The 22,518-nt window shown below is 38.7% G+C and overlaps 1 protein-coding gene across 1 annotated transcript in view; it reads left to right on the top strand.

Moving 5' to 3' along the window:
* Positions 1–22,518, top strand: part of ARID2 (AT-rich interaction domain 2) — a 119,371-nt gene that overhangs the window by 85,041 nt on the left and 11,812 nt on the right. The window contains 3 exon segments of the mRNA XM_042468106.1: positions 60–194; positions 878–1,074; positions 1,986–4,873. Coding sequence (XP_042324040.1) covers positions 60–194; positions 878–1,074; positions 1,986–4,873 — 3,220 coding nt within the window.

Here is a 22,518-nt window from a genome sequence, read left to right as displayed (position 1 = left end):
GAAGATATTTAATATTTGCAATGTGTTTATTCTATTTCTTTTTCCCTTTATGTTTTTAGGTTGAATGCACATTTTGAGGTGAATTCAGACAGCTCAGTCTCCCGAGCTGAAATGTACTCTGAATATCTCTCCACCTGCAGTAAACTAGCTCGAGGTGGAATTTTAACGTCAACAGGATTTTATAAATGCCTCCGGTAAGTTGAATTCATTCCTATAATAAACATCCTGGGAATCTTAAAATGTTCTACAGTTTGGATTGATTGCCAAATATTAGGGTAAAGTGTGCTTTTGATATGACTTGTCATAAATCTTGTATTATTAAAGGCAGTAGTAGTTTCAAAAGGAGAAACAAAAATTATATAAAAAATCCAAAATGAGCTTCCATTTTATTTTTCTCTACTTTTTGAAAACTGAAACCTTTTAGTTCTTGTTTCTCTGTTTCAAAACTAACTTAATAGAATTCACAGGCTGAATAGCATTCACAGTATTCTTTGTTTTCCGCATTTTTCTGATTTGCTCTGTTCTCTCCTCCTATACTCTACCACTCTTCTCTCTGTACCAGTTCTTTTGCTAATACCCACACTTGCTTGGTCCTGAAACATGAGATGATTACCACAAAATGAAGAATACTGTGCTTACAGTAATGTTGGCTGGAAGCATTGATACATTCACCACTGTCAAAATCATCACTTTTGGCAAGGAGTGAAATGTCCAACAGTTCCTTGCAGGAGTATCTGAATGGTGTAGGTTACCACAGTATTAAGGAAATATACTTCTGTACAAAGCAGCTTTTATACAGTAAGAAATCAATGGAAGAAAAAACAAGTGCTATATTATAGCTGCCAGTATTGTATTTGTGTTTGCTTGTGTTTGACAGAACTGTCTTTCCAAATCACTCCGTGAAGAGAATAGAGGATCCAAATAACAATGGGCAGGCACATATTCATGTGGCAGGAGTAAAAAGGAGGGCTATCCCACTGCCTATACAGATGTACTATCAGCAGCAACCTTCTTCAACCCCAATTGTCCGGGTTGATTCTGTTTCTGATGTAGCTCCATCTCCTTCACCAGCAGGTATTCAGATATTGTGAACATTGTATAATGTCTATCTTGATTCAGACTCCATAAGCATAAAAGGTTGAGCTTTTTGAAGTACTGCCCTATATATATGTGTATACATTTTGTGGCGTGGTAACAAGTCTGAAATTCACATGCACTGCCCTTCTCTTCTGAAGAGTGATATGTGACTGGACTTACAAGGCAGGCAGGTTGTGTGGGAAAGGCAAGCATATACTAGTATATATGATTTGTTGTAAGTTCTTTCTAGAAGGGTAGAGATGGTGAGAAGCAAATTTCTGGCAATTTTGCCTCTCATGGGCTTGTAGATGCGAAGACAGGATGGTCTTCCTCTTGCCATAGTGTTCCAGAAAGGTAGGGAGTCCAGTCTCCAGATAAACCTCAGTCTGCTGGACATTGATAGAGATGATTATGCACTTCCCTTCAAACATAGTGGGCTAGGGTATGACGTGGCCTCTTGTGTACTTGTCCTAACTATCAGATGGCTAAAACAAATGATTCACAAAATTTGAAAACTGTTTTTTGTTAAGTTTCACTTCAGCTGGTTGTGGTTGATTTGGTTGTTAATGCAGTTTACAACTGAACAGTTTAAATCCCAAGCCTATAGGTTATAACAGAAAAGCCACGATGGTGTCCAAAAGAAACTGTTCAATCACCTGAATGTCCATTTAGCTGCGATGGGCCATAGCAGTAGTGATAAAGCAAGGGGAAGTGCAGTTTCAGAGTGAGTAGATCATTTGCCCAGAACCTCTTTCTGGTATGCACAAAATCTGTGATTAATGCTGGGTCTACAGATAATTCAAATACAGAGTGGTTAATTTAGATACTAATAGTTCTGTTTTGAAATGTTATTTGGTTGCTTTCAGGGTTCCCACTTCAGATTAACTTTATTTCTTTGTTTTGGTCAGCAGGGCCACATGGACCACCAAGTGCAGGAAACCACTTTCAGAGGACCCCTGTCAGCAATCAGTCTTCAACTTTAACTGCAACACAAATGTCTTTTCCCATTCAGGGTGCACCTACAGTTGTACAGACTGTTTCCAGGATACCACAGAACCCTTCACTTCACAGTCACCACCAACAAAATGCTCCTGTGACAGTCATACACAATAAAACTCCAGCCTCTTGTGAAGTAGTGAAGGCCACGGTAATACAGAGCACTGTCCCCCAGTCTGCAGTTCCGGTTACTATTGCTGTGGGAGGTGGGGTGCAGACTTCAAATCAAAATCCTAGCAGTGCCGGACCACAACCATCTGTTACTGTTGTCAGTTCTCAGACTTTGCTTCATCAGCCTGTAATTCAACAGTCCCCTTTACATGCAGTAGTACCTGGACAAATACCCTCAGGCACTCCTGTTACAGTAATTCAACAAGCTGTACCTCAGGGTCATATATTTGGCAGAGTACAGAACATACCAGCATGCACTTCAACAGTTTCCCAGGGTCAACAGCTCATTACCACATCATCACAGCCAGTACAAACATCATCTCAGCAGTCCACAGCTGGTAACCAGCAGCAAGACACAGTCATCATAGCGCCCCAGCAGTATGTCACAACCTCAGCATCCAATATAGTTTCTGCTACTACAGTTCAGAATTTCCAAGTCACAACTGGGCAGGTGGTTACAATTGCTGGTGTTCAAAATCCACCAACGGCTAGGGTTGGGTTTCAGAACATTGCACCAAAGCCTTTGCCTTCTCAGCAAGTTTCTACAACAGTGGTACAGCAGCCCATGCAGCAGTCACAGCCGTCACCACCTCAACCACCTCAGCAAAGTGTCGTGATTGTAAGCCAGCCAGCTCAGCAAGGTCCATCATATGCACCAGCCATTCACCAAATTGTTCTTACAAATCCAGCTTCAATCCCAGGTGGCCAAACTGTCCAGCTGGGTGGACAGCCAAACCTAACTCCATCATCCTCACCATCCCCTGGACCAATTTCAAACAACCAAGTTCCTACAGTAATATCTTCTTCATCTCTCACTCCTCAAACACAAGGTCCACCTCCCACTGTCAGCCAGATGCTTTCTGTGAAGAGGCAGCAACAGCAGCAGCATTCACCAGCACCATCCCAGCCCCAGATACAAGTTCAGCAGCAACAGCAGCAGCAGGTACAAATGCAAGTTCAGCCCCAGCCAAGTAACCCTGGGGTGGGCCAGCCACCACCTAGTGAATCCAGTCTGATAAAACAATTGTTGCTTCCTAAACGAGGCCCTTCTACTCCGGGTGGTAAACTTATTCTCCCAGCTCCACAGATTCCGCCTCCAAACAATGCAAGAGCTCCTAGCCCTCAGGTGGTTTATCAGATGTCTAACAACCAAGCAACAAATTTTGGAGTCCAAGGACAGTCTTCAGCTCAACCACTTCTAGTTGGACAGCAAAATGTTCAGTTGGTCCAGAGTGCAATCCAGTCCCAAGGAACAGTACAAACTGTTCCTATTTCCAACTTACAAATATTGCCAGGCCAGTTGATCTCCAATAGTCCAGCAACCATTTTCCAAGGGACTTCTGGCAATCAGGTTACCATAACAGTTGTGCCAAATACTAGTTTTGCTACAGCAACTGTGAGTCAGGGAAATGCAACTCAGATCATTGCTCCAGCTGGAATTACAATGAGTGGAACACAGACAGGAGTTGGGCTTCAGGTGCAAGCGCTTCCACCTACCCAAGCACCTCTAGCTGGACAATCAACATGTTCTGCTACTGCTCCCCCATTCAAAGGAGATAAAATCATTTGCCAAAAGGAAGAAGAAGCAAAGGAGGCAACAGGTTTACACATTCATGAGCGTAAAATTGAGGTCATGGAGAACCCTTCTTGCCGAAGAGGAACTGCAAGCACCAGCAATGGCGATGCAAAGGAAACTGAAACGCAGGTGGGAAGTCTTCTAAATGGAAGAAAGCATGACTCCAGTCTACCTCCAGCTAACTCAGGGAAAACTCAGAATGAGGCCAATCAGTTCTCACAGGTCCCTAACGGACCATCATTAGACTTGGGTGAAAATGGAGCTCTTGGAAAACAGAACTTTGAACAACCAGTCATGCAGGAAATGAAAAGTGATTTGAGGAAGCCCCTTGTTAATGGAATCTGTGACTTTGAAAAAGGTGATGGTTCCCATTTAAGCAAAAACATTCCAAATCACAAAACTTCCAATCATGTAGGAAATGGTGAGATTTCTCCAGTAGAACAAGGGAATTTGGATGCCACACAACAAGATGCTGCCAAAGGTGATCAAGGGGAAAGGTTTTCTAATGGGCCTGTATTAGGTGGGGGTAGTATGTCTGTTGTAAGCAGCACGCAAGAGGCTTCAAAACTGTTAACCCAGCAACTTAGTGGTACTAATGTTGATGTACCTAATGGACCTCTAGCTTCAAGTTTGAATTCAGATGTGCCTCAGCAACGCCCAAGTGTAGTTGTCTCACCACAGTCAACGGCCTCTGTTATACAGGGGCATCAAATCATAGCAGTTCCTCACTCAGGCCCTCGTGGCTCCCTGGCTCCCTTGTCATCTGACGTTTGGTCGACTAATGGCACAGCAGAATGCAAAACTGTAAAGAGGCCAGCAGATGATAATGATAGGGAAACTGTTCCAGGAATCCCAAATAAAGTAGGAGTTAGAATTGTTACAATCAGTGACCCTAACAAAGCTGGCTGCAGCGCAACTATGGTTGCAGTGCCAGCTGGAGCAGATCCAAGTACTGTAGCAAAAGTAGCAATAGAAAGTGCTGCTCAGCAAAAGCAGCAGCCGCCACCACCGCAACCGCCGCAACCGCCATACATGCAAAGTATGGTCACACAGGTAGGTTCAGTGCTGCCTTTCTTTATTTTGGCTAATATGTGTATACATGTGTGTTTGTAAATGTAACCATTCGATTTTGGAATTGTTATACACATTGGCTTTAAAATCTTATGAAAGCTGTTTTGTACACTCATATACTGATGGTGGTGTCTGTCTCATTGATCAATAGTGTTTTTGCTTTAATCCACTGAAATGAATTATGGTGAATCCAGATATAATTTGATTATGAAGAGGTGAACCTGTTGAATTTACTTTAACTGCTCACTTTTAAAAAAATTAATAGTGCTTCTGTGAATTTTGTAGTTCCTAAGTGATTTGGTCCACATATACCATATCTACTTGACTATAAGTAGATCTCATACGTAAGTGGAGGGCAGCGTCAGTGCTCTTGCCTTTTATCTTTTTTTTAAAAAAATAAGAGTTACAGTACATAGATTGACCTGTGGATAAATTGACTCAGGTTCAATTTTTTTACTAAAATTTTTAGACTTACATATGATTATATATTGTATGTTGCATCTAAAGCTTGTACATCTTAATTCCTCTGTGTGAAGTTGATGTCTTTTGCAGCATGTATATTTTTCATATGCATTGTGCAATATGCTGAAAAAAGATATATGTAACAAGTGTCATAGTTTATGCATGACTATTCTTTCAAAACCTACTAGATCATCGAAATAAGATAGACATTTGTCCCTAAAGGAGATAATACCAACTCTTCTTCCTCAGCAGATGGCCTGTCTGTTTATTGGGTTAAAGGGGATTTTACGTTATTGTTCATAATGTACATATTGTTAAGTAGAGAAGATTTTTTGAACAACAAAAAATAGGAACTGATGCTGGTGGATGCTGCTAAAGAGCAAAGAACTTGAAATGCAAATTTTTAATAGTTATACTAGATATGTGACAAAAGATCCTGTAAGACATCATATTTTTGGATGTTTGTGATCATCAGTAGATTTGCGTTATTGATGGAAAATTGTTGGCTTTTCCTCTGAAGTGTATGTTTAATAAGTGGCTGTGCTGGAGAGCTAATTGGACCTAAACTTCTGAGATGGATGTAAAGTATTTGCCCCTCTTTCTGCACAGAAGTGAAATTATATGGGGGAAGTATCCATTACACATTCCTTACAGGTGAGGGATGCACACTTTTTTATGGGGGTTTTTTTAAACAACTTTTTCAGAAGGCATACAGTGATTTACAAAAATGGAAATAAATATAAATAATTCCAAAAATGGCAAAAAATCTGCTTCTCCAACAAAAGCCATCATGTATAACATAAAAAATGAGAACCTGTAAGAAAAGGGACTGTGGTTTCTTTGTTTTTCCATAGTCATGCTAACTGTTTCTTAGAAAACAATAGTTGTAGAGGGGGTGAATCAACCAAAGTTTAGTATATACATCCCATTAGTTTCAGTTAAGATATGTAAGTACATTCTTAATCTTTGAATGCAATTTACTTCATTGGAAATGTGCTGACCTTTGGTAAATTATAATTTTACTTTTCGTAGTACTGTATATTCCATATTTTATTACACAGTCTTCCATAATGTATACTTTCTAGGTTTTGGAATTACATTTCTGTGTTTTGCACACTTGTACTATTTAACTTTGTACTATTTAATATTAGATTATTCAGACTGAAATTTTCATGGGTTGCAAGAGAAAGTATTTCACCTTCAAGAAGTTGAAGATTTGAAATATATGAACAGATAGATGGACAATTACTTTGATCTCACTGAGAAACTATTCTGGGTAGTACCTTATTATTCAGCTTTGTTTATGGAAAGCTCTTCTGAAATTTACAGCTAACAGCTGTATGTATCTCACTACAAGCAACTCTCGTTCTCTTTCGTGGGAAACATCCAAATAAGCATATATAGGACTATAACTTTAACCTTCTGTTATTTTATATGTATTGTCCTTTCATGGGTATGGAAAGCCCCATATATTTTCTGTCTCTAAGCAAATGTAATTTTGCAGTGCATGGCTGGAGATTTTACATTACAATCCTAGTTTCTGTAAACAGGTTGTATGGTTACAGATCACTGTGTTTTAACTGACACTGCATGCAGTATGCATGCTTGTTTTGGAAAGTTGTCAGTTTCAGAATGGTAATATACATCAATTTCTTTCCCTGCCTTGATGCAAATCATTATTTAATTACTCAGATCACAACCAGTGATTTAAATTCCATTGATTTTGTTTAATCTAATTATCCTGAAGGAAAGCTTGGCCACTGCTACCATGTGTCCCTCAGAATGATAGCAGGGTGTATTTGTGCATGCTTGGTTCACATAAAATGATGATTGCTCAGGGTCTTTATGTCCCCTGAATGCAGAGTTTTGAAAATTATTTAAACAGGAAGTCAATGGACACATAAACGGTGAAAGCACCCCACTGAAGAGACTTAACCTGCTGAATATCTGATAAGCACTGTTGCACCTGTCAGCTCTGATCACCTGTTGGAGAGAAAAGCACAGTTGGACTGAAGAGTGGGCAATCTGGATTAGAGTCAAGCACAATGTAGATAACTGCTGCGTTTCTCTTGCTGAAATCCTTGTTCCAAAAATCTGCATTTTGAATGCTTATGTATTCTCTCTTTTGGGATGAAGACAGAGGTGTGGAAAATCTTGAAATAAAGCTGCTATTTAATAAGAATTTCCCTACATCTTTGATTTTAATCCCAGTCATGTAATTGGATCAGTTAATTACTAGTAGATAGAGGAATATGTATTGCCACTATCATTGTCATTTTTTTGAAAAAGTACTTTATGTCAATTGGAAACTGCAGTTCCTGTAGAGAGTGGCTGTAAGCACTGTTCTGTTGGAGAGAATTGCTATGACATCACAAGTCAGTTTCTTTAGTTAGTTAGTTTATTAAAATATTTGTTTCTTACCCTGTATCTAAAGATCTCACAACAGCAATCAATAAAATCACCGTCACCAGTTTTAAACAATGTAAACAATAAAAAAGATCATAAAAGACTAAAACTTATTAAGCATTTTTAACAAGTTAAACGAAAACAGTTAAGACTAGTTAGTATTCCAAACCACACATAGGGATTTGTACAAAACCAATTAGGTCCCCAAAGATTTAGCAATCAAGCATGTTTTTACTTGTTTCTTAAATGACAATGGTGTTGTCACCATTCAAGCCTCTAAGGGCATGTGTTATTCCATAACTAGGGTGCCACAGAAGAAAAGGCCCTCACCTAGGTCCTTCCATAAGTAAAGCTGCTGCTGTTGAGTTTCCAGTTTGTCTCTAGTTATCATTTTATAGATCTCAAAAGCTTGTCAGGCATTGGAGGTTAGAAACTTGTAGTCATCAAGTGGATGGGAGGAGGTGTATCTGGAGGAACATTCTTACTCTCCTTGAGTCATAATCCCTTAGGAGTGTGAAGGATAGGAACTGATGGTAGGGGAGCATATCCTGGAACTGTAGCCCTGTGTGTTGAGGCTGAGTGGGTAGTCCCCTTTATTGCAGAGCAACTGTCTTTGGATTGGGGAGATCAGATGATACGTAGAATAAGTGGGTTGCTTCTAGGCCAAAAGGAGCCTTTGGACTAATGTTTCCTTCTATTTTCTGACTCCATCCCAGAGGTTCTAGGCTTAAAAATGTATTTGACTGGTGTGAAGTCTTGCTTGAATTTACAGAGCTTTTTGTAGAAATAAAGAAGAATCTCTAGTCTTTAATTCCAAATATATTCAATAGACTGTAGTAATGAAAGCATTCTGTATAAATTCAGTGTGATTTTTATTGGATGCTATACATGTTCTGTGAATCAGCCCTGGCAGCTTAAAATAAACTCCTGGACTGAGTCCTACCATAGTTTATTCTTTCTTCCACTAGAACAAGTTTTAGGGGTGTTGGAGTGTGTGTGTGTTATAAATATTTAGTAGGTACTTCCTGCCTTTGCTGTTTTCTCCAATCCGTGACTGCAGATAATAGAATGCTTAAAAATATTAAAACTTTAAATACCATGCACAGAATGGGATCCATCTTCTGATAAAGGGTGTACTCCTGTTCCCTTGACTTCTGTGCAATTACAGAGAGTGAAATGCCTTGTGAAGAATTTGAAGGGATTTTCAGCTGACAGATTTATCTTTGTGTTCCTCATCTTCCACCCACACAAAAACTGCCAACTTCTTGTCCCTTGGTATAGAATGTGTCAGGACAAGATTTTGTGGCCTAAAGAGTAATTGCAGAAGCCAGTGATTAGTCTTATCATAATAGCAGCGAGCTCAGCAGGTGATGTCACAATCACATCTGCCAATAGAAAACAAATGTTGGTCACAGAACTGAAGTTTCCAGATAACTTTAAGATACATTTTCCTAATTGTAAGAACTACAGTAAGAATTTTTTGGTTTCCTATTGGATGATTATTTGTAGGTAGTAACTCTGTACCCAGTTAAGTTTTTTTTTGTTTTGTTTTGCTGTCATATTTAATAGTTTAATTTATGTTTTACTTCTTTGTAGAAATTTCTGTCAAACCAAAATTCTTTTCAGGTTAGCAGTATCTCAGTAGAGAATATATTTTATCTCTTTAACATTAAATGGTATTGTTATTTTTTATTTTTTGGTTTTTTGTGGAAGTAACTAAGATTTCTGTGAATTTTGTTCTTGTCCTGCAGGGGGGAAATCTTAGATATTTTTTATTGTATCTTAGTGAAAATGGAATTAATTGGGTAAATGTTTTAGGTATAAGTAGCATGGTATAGTGGTTTGAATGTTGGACTACGATTCCAGAGACCAGAGTTCGATTCCTTGTTGAGTCACGGAAACCTATTGGGTGATCTTGGGCAAGTCATATACTCTCAGCCCCAGAAAAACCTGTGATAGTGATGCTTTAGGGTTGCCATAAGCCAGAAACTACTTGAAGGCACAAAAAGGTATAGGTCTTTTTTATTACTGTTATTTCTGTAATAATTTAATGCTGGGAATTAATTTTGCAAGTTGCTCTCTGCCCAAAACCATAACTTGTGAGACATACAAATAAACTAGGTCAAAGAAACACTGAAATTGTAACAATGTGTAAGAATAGCTTAGAAATGCACATGTCTATTCATAACCTATTCTTTCTTTTTCACATTATAAGGTGTCTTGGGTACCAGTAGTTCTAGAAACACCCATCAAATATTGATCTATGATTTTTCTTGTTCTGTTCCAAGTTCCTGTTGGCTACTCTAATCATTTCCCTGCTGAGAATATTTGTTGTTTTTATTTAGTGCACTAGTTTATCTATTCCATAACATTAAGCAAACTGAGTACGGTAATTGTTTTTCCATCTGATCATAGATTATTATGATTATTTTAAAAATTGGACAGATTGTTTTTTCATCTGTTTTCTCCAATAACTCGCTGCACTCAGAGTTGCAAGGTCAATAGATTTATTGTGCTTTCATTTCTCAGAGTTTATTGTGACCCTCTTTGTACAGTGGTGCCTCGGGTTACGAAATTAATTCGTTCCGCGGCCGCTTTCGTAACCCGAAAAGCCTTCGTAAGCCGAATTGCCATAGGCGCTAATGGGGAAAAGCCGCGATTCCGTGCGAAAAAGCCGAAAAAAGCACCAAAAGTTTTTTCGTAACCCGAAAAAACATTCGTAACCCGGAACAATGATTCCCTATGGGATTTTTTTCGTATCCCGAAAATTTCGTAACCTGGGTATTTCGTATCCCGAGGTACCACTGTATTTCATCTGAATGATAGCATGGATGCCTTCCTTAAAATCTGTTATGACATGCCTTTGTACTTCATGATATGGATTACTCAAGCCCTTATGCAGATATAACTCCAACTGTCTTCAAGGGCTCTAGATGAATTCATATATATATATATATATATATATATATATATAATTCCAAAGATCAAATAGCGCTGAAACAGCAAGTAGCTAATTAGCAAGTAAGCAATTTGCCCCGAACAGTCTGGGTACTATTTTAGCGACCTCGGAAGGTTGCAAGCCTGAGTCGAGCTTGGGCCCTTTTGTTGGTCTTGAACTTGCAACCTTGTGGTTTCGATGATGGCTGCAGTACAGGCATTTACCCACTGCACCACCAAGTTCTCTTTTCCCCAATACCTTTTTTTTAAGTGAGAAGTTAAGGGCTTTACTAGAAACTGGGACAGCAAAGATGATGATGTTTGAAAAATGCTTCTTAGCCTCCAACTGCACTCCGGAGAGTTTAGCTTCATTCAAACAACTGCAAATCTGTAGAAATACTAGTTTGTGAATGAAGAATTTTCTTTTGTAAATCAGAGCAGCAAAACCTCTGAGTAAAGTTTTCTTGGTTTTTAATGTGTTGTTCCAATGTGGCATTGTTTCTCTTTCAACAAACTAGAGAAAAAAGATCAAAATGGATTTTCTCCCTAGTTTGCTGGGAGAGAAATAAGCCAGAGCAGAAATGTCATGCGCATTCAGACAACACACTAAATAAACCACAGATAGCTCTATGATTGATCATTATGTATTGTCATACTGATCATAATTGATAAGCTACAGTTCTTAACATCTTAACATCTAAGATAAATAAAGAGATGTAGTCCATTGGGTTTAAGGCAAAGGATGTTTTGTTTTAGTGCACCATGTAACTTCTATCTAGAATATTTTAAATTAAGGCCAGAATCCTATTGCACAATAGTGGAATAACTATCCCAGTGCAGGTGTGGCAATTGGAGGAAAATGACAATGGGTGTAGCTGTTCTGACAGAAGTAAGGTATTGGAGAAATAGACTGATCAGAGCAGGCAGATTTTATTTGCCTACTTTTGCCACCACTGTACAGCCATGGAAAAAGTGCATCTTCTAGCAGAGTGCACCAACAAGATTCTCTGTCACTCAGAATAATATAGATTCTTAATAATGTGTATTTGAGAACATGTGACCCAGAGTGGTCTCATGAAAGGCTCTTGTTTTTAATGTATAGTTCATTCCTGAAACAGATTGGCTCCATTGCTTCACTTCAAGAAAGAAGGACAGAATTAAATATTTGATTATGTTGATATTGAAGTACACTTTGCTCCCACTACGGTTGAACATTCATACCTGTGCAACTTAGGTGTCCTAACCAAGAGAATTATACGTTTTAATTAGTTTGTATTTGAGAAACTGGCACATAAGTGTGTGTCTGGATATTTTGGCTGTTTAATTTCTTATCTATTGTTTCATCTTAAAACTATTCTGTGGCCATTATGACTTACAAAACCTTTGACAGTAATTATTACAAGAAAACTGTTGAGCCACTGAGACAGCTATAGCTTATATTTGTGGTTTTGACCTTGTATATACTTTCTTACTGTTAAACAAATGCATACTACATATTTAACACTGTGGACTAAATCCTCTTGATAGACTAGGATAGACCATTGATTCAGTGGAATTAACCTATGTATTGACTCACCATTCAACAATTGATTGATGAATGGGTCTATTCTATTTGAAACTAACCAACAGGATGCAAGCCTGTAATATTTTTGTAAATTTTTACCTTGGCCTTTATACAGTGGGCCTTAATATTTGCTGGGGTTTGGTTCTAGGACTTCCCATGGATACCAGCTTCTCCGTGAGAATTGAGGAACAGCCCACAACACTTGTTTATACCTTGTGGCCAAACCTTGACATAAGTGATATTAGGCTGATATTTACCAAGAATAATCACCTCATGAATTTGAAGGAACAATCTACCCTCACCCAGAGAAAGATAAATGATTATAAAAGCAGCTGGATACTTGAATCAGCAGATAGCATGCTTGCGGATATCAAGGACTGATTGCAGTGCTCAAATTATATAATAGTAGGAATGTTGTCCTGAATAATTGCCAAAGCTGTGGAACAAAACTGAGGAGAGAGAGAGGTTGGAAGTAATGGTAATAATGGTATAGAATTTTGAGGATCCTGCCTGTCAAGGTGGGCAAATTTTACACTTGACCACCTTCTGGCATCAACCACAATTTCATTTTAAATAATGGTGCAGTAAAATTCTTTTCATTATAGGGATACAAAGGGCCATGGTATCATTATTATCCAAACTCTTGTTTCTGAATGCAGGACATATGTTTCTTGAAACATGCTATGCTAGTTTCATCAGCTCATGCACCACTAATGCTGCTGAGACAGAATCAGTCGAATCTGAAGGGGAACATCTTCATTACAAGAAGGGTATTGAACTTCAGGAATGGAACCCAAGTTGGGAAATGTCTATATGCAATGTGTGTGCCCCCTTTAAGCCTACAATTACAGTATAAATTAATCTGAGAGTGTTGTTGGGCAGACGGTGTCATCAAATGGCAGAGCAAGCCTCTTCAGGCATACAGAAGAGGGCTAAGAGCTTTCAGAGGGTTTACTTGTTTGGCACTAAGATGGAGTAAACAACGACCAAAGATTTGTGACGAAGGTGGCATATAGTTTTGTGAGGTATTAAATCAAAACAAATTAAGAAGACTACAGCTATTCAGCTTATTGGACCACACAGACACATATACATGCACACAGTGGACCCTTCCCATCCATGAGGGTTTGGGTCTGGGGACTCCATAGATGAGAAAAAACATGGACAGTCATGACGCTATTGTATCTGCCACCATGAGTTATGAGTAAAGAAGTATATTTGAAAAGTTTGCCTCCTTTTAACTTCTCCATATTTTTAACTTAGAGAATAATGAAAATTAGAAAAAAAATATTTTACTCCTTTGAGATGGAGGAGGAAGACTAAACAGTTGGCCCTCCATATCCATGGATTTTGTATGTCCTCAATTTGAAAATAATTTTTTAAAATATAAATTTCAAAAGCAAACCTTGGATTTTGGCATTTTATATAAAGAACGCCATTTTCTATGTCTTTATATATAATGGGACTTGAGCATCCATGGATTTTGTTATCCACAGGGGGTCCTGGAGCCAAACCCCAGCAAATACCATGGGCCAAACAATTAGTTACAAATAATGAGTTGCTTGTTTTTGGTATTTTTTTCCTAATAATAAAAGTGTAAGTATGTTATGTAATGATTATAATGCAACAAGAGATAATTTCACTCCTTTTGCCATGTAACTAATTCTTGTAGTTAAAGAGGTGTGACCACACTGAATGTTGTGTGATTCAAGTTCTAGCTTTTTCTACATCCCATGCTGTTGCTTTCCATTTTTTTTAAAGTAATTATTTTCCTTTTTAAAGCACTATTTTAAAATGTTAAAACAGGAAAGTAAAGAGCTGCATTAACATTGTAATGGGAATCACCCCTCACAAGGTAGCTAATTCATTTTTTAAAGTTACTTGCCAAGTTATACTGAGAGGCAACAGTCTGTTTGGGGGGAGAGTTCCTTGCTGAAGTTACTTTGGAACAGATGGGGTTGCCCAGTATTGAGTTCTGTCCCTATTAAAATAGAGCTTTTCTCTGGTCACATTTCTTGATAGATGCACAAAGAATAGTAGTGGCCAGGTGTACCCTTTATCACCTTCACCCCATTTACAGATGGTCACTTGCTGAGTCCACATAATTATTGTGATAGCCATCCATGTCATTACAGACACACACACACACACACACATATATATATATATAGAGAGAGAGACTAATTTGAGAGTGAACAAAATTGGTAGTGACAACTTTGAATGAAGGAAAGAAGAATTTTGGAAGTGAACAAAATGTGCCCTTCAAAGCTCTTTTTGCAGCCCTTTGCCCCTCCAAACTCTCTAGATGTCCTTTTTCAGGTCCCCTAAAAGGGTGACTTGCCTCTCCTGGAAGCTTCAAAGAGAAGAAATTTGCTTTTTAAATAGTTTGTAGCGTCTTCTAGTCTGAATAATTTGCCTAACATAGTTTGTTTAAATAGTTTGTAAAGTCAGTACTTAGGACATAGGCTACTGTAAGAACAGAATATGGAAAAACAGAATGGATCCCAGATGGTAATGGGCAAGGCTGCATTTTATCACCTTATCTGATCAACATGTATGCTGAAAATATCATGAAGAGCAGGCTTAGATCTAGTGAAAGGAGGAGTGAAGATAGGAGGAAGGAACATCAACAATCTAAAATATGCAGATGACACCATACTACTAGGAGAAATAATCATAGATGTGGAACAGTTACTAAACAGTTACTAACACTGTCTATCCAGTGTTAATGGATACTTTTCAGTTTGTGCAGCTAGATGATGTAGACAGGATCCTTGGAGAGATGAAAGCCACCACACCTGTCTTACACCCTTGTCCTTCTTATCTTATTAAACAGGCCAGAGGGGGACTGGCTGAGTGGATAAAGGAGGTACTCAGTTCCTCCTTACAAGAAGACAGATTTCCATCTTACCTAATGAAGGCAGTTGTGAGGTCTTTGTTAAAAATACCATCCCTCAATCCCACTATAATGAATAATTATAGACAGGTGTCCAATCTACCATTTTGGGGCAAGGTTTTGGAACATGTGTTGGCTTTCCAACTCCAGAGGTTTCTGGATGAAATGGATTAGCTAGGTTCATTTCAATCGGGTTTCAGGCCTGGCTATAAAACAGAGACAACCTTGGTCGCCTTGGTAAAAGGCCTATGCAGGGAACAGGGAGAGTGTGTCCCTCTTAGGTCTGTTAGAGGTCTCAGCGGCTTTTAATATCGACCATAGTATCATTCTGGGCCTCTGGAATAGGACTGGGAGGTACTGTTTTACAGTGGCTCCATTTCTTCCTGGTGAGACGACCTCAGAAGGTGGTGCTAAGGCACTCCTGCTTACTCCCCCCCCCCACCTCCACCATTGGCCTGTGGAGTCCCTCAGGGTTCTGTGTTGTCCCCTGTGCTATTTAACATATACATTAAGATGCTGGGAGAGCTCGTCCAGAGTTTTAGGGTGTGGTGCCATCAATATGCCGATGACACTCTACTACTCCTTTCCACCCCAATCCAAGGAGGCTGTCCTGGTCCTAAACCAGTGTCTGTCATCAGTAATGGACTGGATAAGAGCAAACAAGTTGAAAATCCAGACAAGACAGAGGTGCTCCTGGTCAGTAGGAAGGCAGATCAGGAAATAGGGATCCAGCTCCCCCTGAAGACTCCGGTTCACAGTTTGGGGATACTCTTGTTACATACTATTTAGACTACTGTAATGAGATCTACTTAGGGCTGCCTTTGAAGAGTGACTGGAAACTTCAGCTGGTCCAAAGAGCTGCAGCCAGGTTGCTAACAGGGGCAGGTTATAGAGATCACACAATGCTCCTGTTGAAACAGCACCACTGGCTGCCAGTTTGTTTCTGGGCACAATTCAAAGTGCTGGTGATGACCTATAAATCCCTATATGGCTCAAGTCCAAGCTATTTGGCAGACCGTACTTCCCTATACGAGCCTGCCTGGGCTCTGAGATCCTCACGGGGAGGCCCTTCCCACCACTTTCACAAGCACGGTTAGTGGGGACACGAGGGAGGGCCTTTAATGTGTTTTAAAACATTTTTATCTTTTTAAACTATTTGATATTTTAACACATATTTTGTTTTAATTATTGCAGTAATTTAATTCTGTTATAATCTACTGTGTTTGTATGCTTTTAATTGTACTACTTTTTAATGTGAGCTGTTCTGAGTCCCAGTCTTGGGAGAAGGGCAGGAGGAGGATGAAAGTGCAAAGGCAAGTCTACTGCTGAACATAAAGAAAATAAATATACAGTAATGATCAGGGAGGATTTACATAAACTCAACCTAGATAACGAAGAAATTGAAATAGTTAAATATTTCCCATATCTTGGATCAAATATTGATCATAATGAAGATTGCAGTGTAGATATCAGAAGATTATATTTATTGTTTGTTTGTATTTATACCCCACTCTTAAGAAATGTTTAGAGTGGCTTACAAACCGGTAGGAATGAGGGCAGCTATGAAAGAACTAGACAAAATCCTAAAGTGTAAGATATGCAGCTGAACACTAAAGTCAAAATTGTCCTAACCATTGTATTCTCCATTACCATGTATGAATGTGGGATCTGGACAGAGAAGAAAGTGGACAGGAAGAGTGTTGAGGATACCATGCAAAGCCAAAAAGACAAACAATTTTTTTTCATCTCTGTGAATCACACAAATGGGTTATTCTGCGCCTTACTGCTTAGAAAATATAATGATGCTGGTAAAGGTAGAGGGCAGAGAGTTTAAACTGCATGCCAGATCGCTAGATTCAACCAGGAAAGTCACAGGCTTGAACCTGCAGGATCTGAGCAGAGAAGTTGAGAATGGGGGTCATGGAGATGTCTCCTTCACAGAGTCACCATGAATGGAAATTGACTTGAAGGCAGCTAACTTCAAAACTAACTTCAAAAACTGGTTTTGTGAAACCAAAAATGGACTCCCAGCCACATATGGTTTCATCACCCCCCACTCACTTTTGGGGCAGCCTGCAAAGGCCCACCCACCCATGATTCTAGGGGGGGGGGGATTAGCCCTCAGTTGCCTTATGTAGTTTAAGTTTACTACTCTTTAGATGACCATGCCTTTTCAGAGGAGTATACAAACTATAGCAGGTATAACCTACAGCTCATACAGACTAAAGGTGTTCATCTCCTAGCCTAGACAGAAGGGATATGCATTGCCACTATTTTTTGAGGTACTTAGCCAGTTGTTTCAGAGCTCAGTTCAAAGTTCCTACCTCTCCCCATCTGAGCCCATCTTTCCATCAATTTCTGAAAAGAAATGTTCTTGCTTAAGATTTCTTCACCATGAGAAATCAGGTTCATCAGAATATGGAATATTGCTTTCTCTGTTTTTGACCTCCAATGCTTTTAGGACTCATTGCTGTAAGAGGCCTTTCCCCTCCTGTGCAGATGTAGCTGGCCAGTTCATGGCATCATTGCTCCAATGCAAACTGTGTCAAAGAGCAGTAATGGTATGTTTCATTAGCTAGTCTTATAAGTATGAATTTCATTTGTTATGCCCTTCCCATTGTTTTGTTGACTCTCTTTGTCTTTACTTTTCAGAATAGGTCATGCTGGAAATCCTAGATGTAGTTCCCAGCATGACAAGAGAATTGTCATTAATGGGATGTAATGTAATGGAAAGCTCCCAAGCAGAAATGACTGAATAGCATCTCTTTTTATAATGGAATAACTGAGTTTTTTTCACAACATAAACTATGTTGTCATAGAAGTAGAACCTAATGTAAAATGTATTCTTTTTTTTACCACAGAGGCTGGGACCACATTTCAGATTGGCCAAGTGCTTACAAGTGCTACAATTTCATTTTGAGTGCATTTACATTTTTAGTCCAAAGCACAAATTATTGTCTATCTGTGAAATACAGTAAAATTAATGTGAAGTCAAAGGCTTTCATGGCCGACATCCATAGTTTTTTGTGGGTTTTTCTGGCTATGTGGCCATGTTCTAGAAAAAAATTTTCCTGACGTTTCGCCAGCATCTGTGGCTGGCATCTTCAGAAAGTAAAATTAGCTAAAATTAATTAACGTTTCAAATAAATGTCATGAGATTAGTAAAACCTTCTTCCACTCATTAACAAAATTGCAGCACTCATATTTGTGAGATATTTGATAACCTCAGAGGCATTATAAGTTGGTATGAATGAGTAGATATTGACTATTGATACTGAAGTAAAAGAAACTGAACTGACCATGACAGTGATTAATCCATGAATTATAGTTGTCTTTATTTGCTTTTCCCATTGACTGTAATTATTTTGTGTCATAGTTTGAGAACTGGACTGTGATTCTGGAGATCAGGGTTTGAAACTCAGCTGGCCATGGAAACCCTTTGACAAGGCCCCTCAGCCTCAGAAAAAGGCAAAGGCAAATCCCCTTGCCAAGATAGGTTCACCTTAGAGTCACTATAAATCAAAAATAACTTGAAGGCACACAAGAACAACAACAATTATTGTAGTACTTTGCTGTCAACTTCCATCAACGAACCAAGATGCTAATTTAAAATAAAATCTGAGTAGCTCAGGAGGGTGAGATTGCACAGTAGAGAGCTTGCAACTGCAGGTGAATTGCAGCTACACTTGCACAGCTCTGCTGTACTGAAGTAGTGGCACAGTATAATTTATCCTCTTCTGGAAGGCTTCTGGCTCTGGAAGGGCATTAAATAAATGTTACATTGTTTCATTAATATAACTAGTTGCTAATTTAAATCCACTAGGAATTTAGAAAAGTGAATAAACACATTGCTGACAGTGATGCTTGAAACAAGTTTATGTAGTGCAAAGATAGCAACACTGTGAAAGTATGTCTTTGCATCACCATCTGAACAGTTCCTTTGTACAGTTTGAAGGACCTGATATTATTTTTAGATGTTTATATCTCTGCATATTTTTCTTAAAGGTATTGCTTTTGATTAGTGGTTTGGGGAGAAAAGAAAATAAGAGTATTGTATCACCATACTTGGCCCTTTTAAAACAAAATATAACAAAAGTGAAGTCTAAATCCCATTGTCCATCTCCATTAGAATAGATCAATTGAATCAATGCAACATGCATAAGCATTGATTTACCAAGTTATCACTGATTTAGTTTGTGTATTATGGTTAAGACTGACACATGGATTTAGGCCTACACTCTCTCAAAATATCTGTAGAGTATAGCTGTGCTATCCCCTTTCCCTATAAAAGTGATCTGATGCTGGATACCCTTTTCCAGAAATGAGGATTCAGGATCTTCTGAATCTTTAACAGTATGGTGTTGTCTTCTCTTTCTATTGCCCTCCTCGTAAACACATACTAGGTTTTGTTAAAATAGACGTATGCAGAAAAGCAAATGAATAAAGGTTTCACATGGTACCAAAACCACTGGCTCTTGCCTCATGTTGATTTGGTGCAGATATTTGCTAGAAAGTAGGTGCATAGCTTCAATAGTTGTTATGCACTGTTGTTTATAGAGCTAGGGAAGTCCACAGATGACATGATGAAGCTTGCCATTTTGCTGTTGATCTCTTTTGAAGGCTGGCACTTCAATGAACTATTGTCAGATCAACAAAAACATGATGCTAATCAGCTAGTTCAGTTTTCAGAGTTCTGGTTATCTAGGACATAAATATCATAAAAGGTACCAGATCCCATCTGACCTTGGAAGCTAAGCAGAACCAGCTCTGGTTAGTACTTAGATGGAAGATTGTCAACAGATACCAGGTGCTGTATATTTCAGAGGAACGAACTTGAAAAAACACTGGAGTATTCCAAGCCTAAGAAACCCCTATGAAAATCACGGGGTCACCATAAATCAGCAGACAACTTTAAGACACATAATACAGTTGTCTAGGTATTGCTTGTATTTAATTCAGTTTTTCTTGAATTTATGTACAGTACGTTGTTTTCTGAGGAGTGTTTTGTGTACATCTTTGGCTTGCTTAAGTTTCTAACAGGAATGAAATGCTAATGTGCACTTTATAATTGATTTGATAATTCTGGTATCAAACTAGTATTCTGTGATACAGAATAATCAAAATTTGTATGGTCATGGTTAGATTTTAGAACTAAAAATACTGAGATGAATAAGTCTTTTGAAGAGATTCTTAGATGATTTTAAAATATCTGCTTAAAATTAACTTCTTTCATATATTTGTCTTTTAAATTATGGCTTCCTATTTGGTTAGAATTGACTTGCTTGGAGTCTATATGCAGTGCGCCCATGCCATATGTGGGTGCACTATATGTAGCTTCCAGCTTATGTGGAAGTTGCACAACAGTAAAAGAAATGGTGTGTACAAAGCCGCAAGCACGCACCCCCATTGTTTGCTGTGGGGCACGAGCATACACAGATTTCCCCTTGCGCTGGGGGGATCCAGAACGGATCCCTCGCATAAGGAGAGGGCCCACGGTATTTTGTATTCATTTGAAAGGAAACCCACATATAGCTGGACTGTATGAATGATTCTGTGATTCTCTGATTCTACTATATTACTACAGCTACTTTTATTGTTTTATGGATCCAAAACAATATACTTTCCATTCATGTGTTTCTTAGTATCAGCTAATACAGTATGATGTTCTGTTTTGTTTTTGTCAAATGATTTAGTTATTTGCATTTGTTTTAATGACTGTATTCTCTATCGTTAGTTTAAGATGTTTTCTTTACACAAACTAGCCATGACTAGCCATGAAGTAGAATCAAAGTGAATGCTCACAAGGTTTCCATATCTTTTGGACCTTTGGATGACAAAATAAAATGTCTTATTTCTATCTACTGCTTTTCTTTTTCTCTTCCCTGTTAGCATCTCCTACTTGCATGTTTCTTCTCCCTTTTCCCATAAGCCTCCTCTCCCTCTTGCATCTTGTTTTTTTCAACCCCCCCCCAAAACCTGGCTGCATTATGTCTTCTCTCTCCTTTGCCATCTTGCTCTTTCCCTTCCTCTCTTATCCTCTTGTTGCTTCAGCGCCTACTTTTCCTAGCTACAGTCATAATCCTACTTCTTCTTCCCTTTTTGTGTGTCTTTTGCCACCCTTCTGCCAAGAGAATCTTGAAATCATGGCTGGGGATATGTTAGATTAGCAGCATATTAAAACTATATGTCCAGTTGAAATCAAGTGTGTCTGCTTCTGAACAGAGATGCATAGCGGTACATAGATATGATTGTTCAGTCCAGAGGCTGGAAAATATAATTTCTAACTAATATATTCTTATTTGTTAGAGTATTTATTTCAGTGACATATTCTGGACAACTGTAGTTGATACTTAAGGTGTCATGCGTAATGATATCACCAGAAGCTGTCCCTAGGTCTGAAATATCAGGATCTTGGATGTTCCCAACCAGGCACTCCTAATGTTGATAAAGGGAGTTTTAAATAAAATGAACCTTGGGTGCATGCAGGTGGGCTTGTTGAAGTGAGTCTCTCTTTCCATAGCAGCTTCTCCATACAATGCTACACACAAGACGAGGACAACTGTCCTGAATGAAATAGGCTGTGGTGCAAATAGAGCAGATGTATTTTCTACAGAGAGCCATTATGGTATAATGGTTTGAGCACTGGACTATGATTTTGGAGACCAGGGCTCCTACCCCTGCCCAGTGGGTGGAAATGAGCATGCCACATTCTCTCACCCTCAGAGAAAAGCAAAGACAAATTCCTTCTGTACAAATGTCGCCCCCCAAAAAACAAACCTTTGATGGGTTCACATTAGGGGCACAATAAATTGGAAATAATATGAAAGCACACAGCATCAGTTTTCCTTTGGTTGATATTGTTTCCTGGCTGACAAATGGGTTTCTTGTCTCTTGGGGAATCTGGTTTAAAAGAATTATACAGGATTTTATGTAGTTTTCTTGCTTAGTATTTGTATATCCTGAAATATTCTGGAAGATTATTCTGCACATTAGTACTCATGGTTTTATTTCTCTCTCCTGCTTTTCTTCTTCTCTTCTCTGTTAGCATCTCTCCTATTTGCACCTTTCTTCTCCCTTTCTCCATAGGCTTCCTCTCCCAGCAACCTTGCACACAAAAAAGGCCACATGGTTTTGTTATGCAAGACTGCTGTTTTCAGTGCAAGATATTTGTTGTGTAAACTTAGTGTTTTTTGTGTAAAATAGCAGCAGTCTTGCACAAAACACACACATGGCTGTGTTTAAACTTTTTTTTTTATAACATCATAGGCTTCATGTAAAAGCTCTTGGTTTTTTTTGGAGCAGAACAGCTTGATAAAACACTTCTGGATGAATATGAGGCAAGAAGTGTGGAGAATTTGTGAT

Source organism: Sceloporus undulatus, chromosome 5 (genome assembly GCF_019175285.1).
Source record: "Sceloporus undulatus isolate JIND9_A2432 ecotype Alabama chromosome 5, SceUnd_v1.1, whole genome shotgun sequence".
Taxonomy (NCBI): domain Eukaryota; kingdom Metazoa; phylum Chordata; class Lepidosauria; order Squamata; family Phrynosomatidae; genus Sceloporus; species Sceloporus undulatus.
The sequence above is the reverse complement of the archived record's forward strand: the minus strand, read 5'-3'. Positions and strand labels throughout refer to the sequence as shown.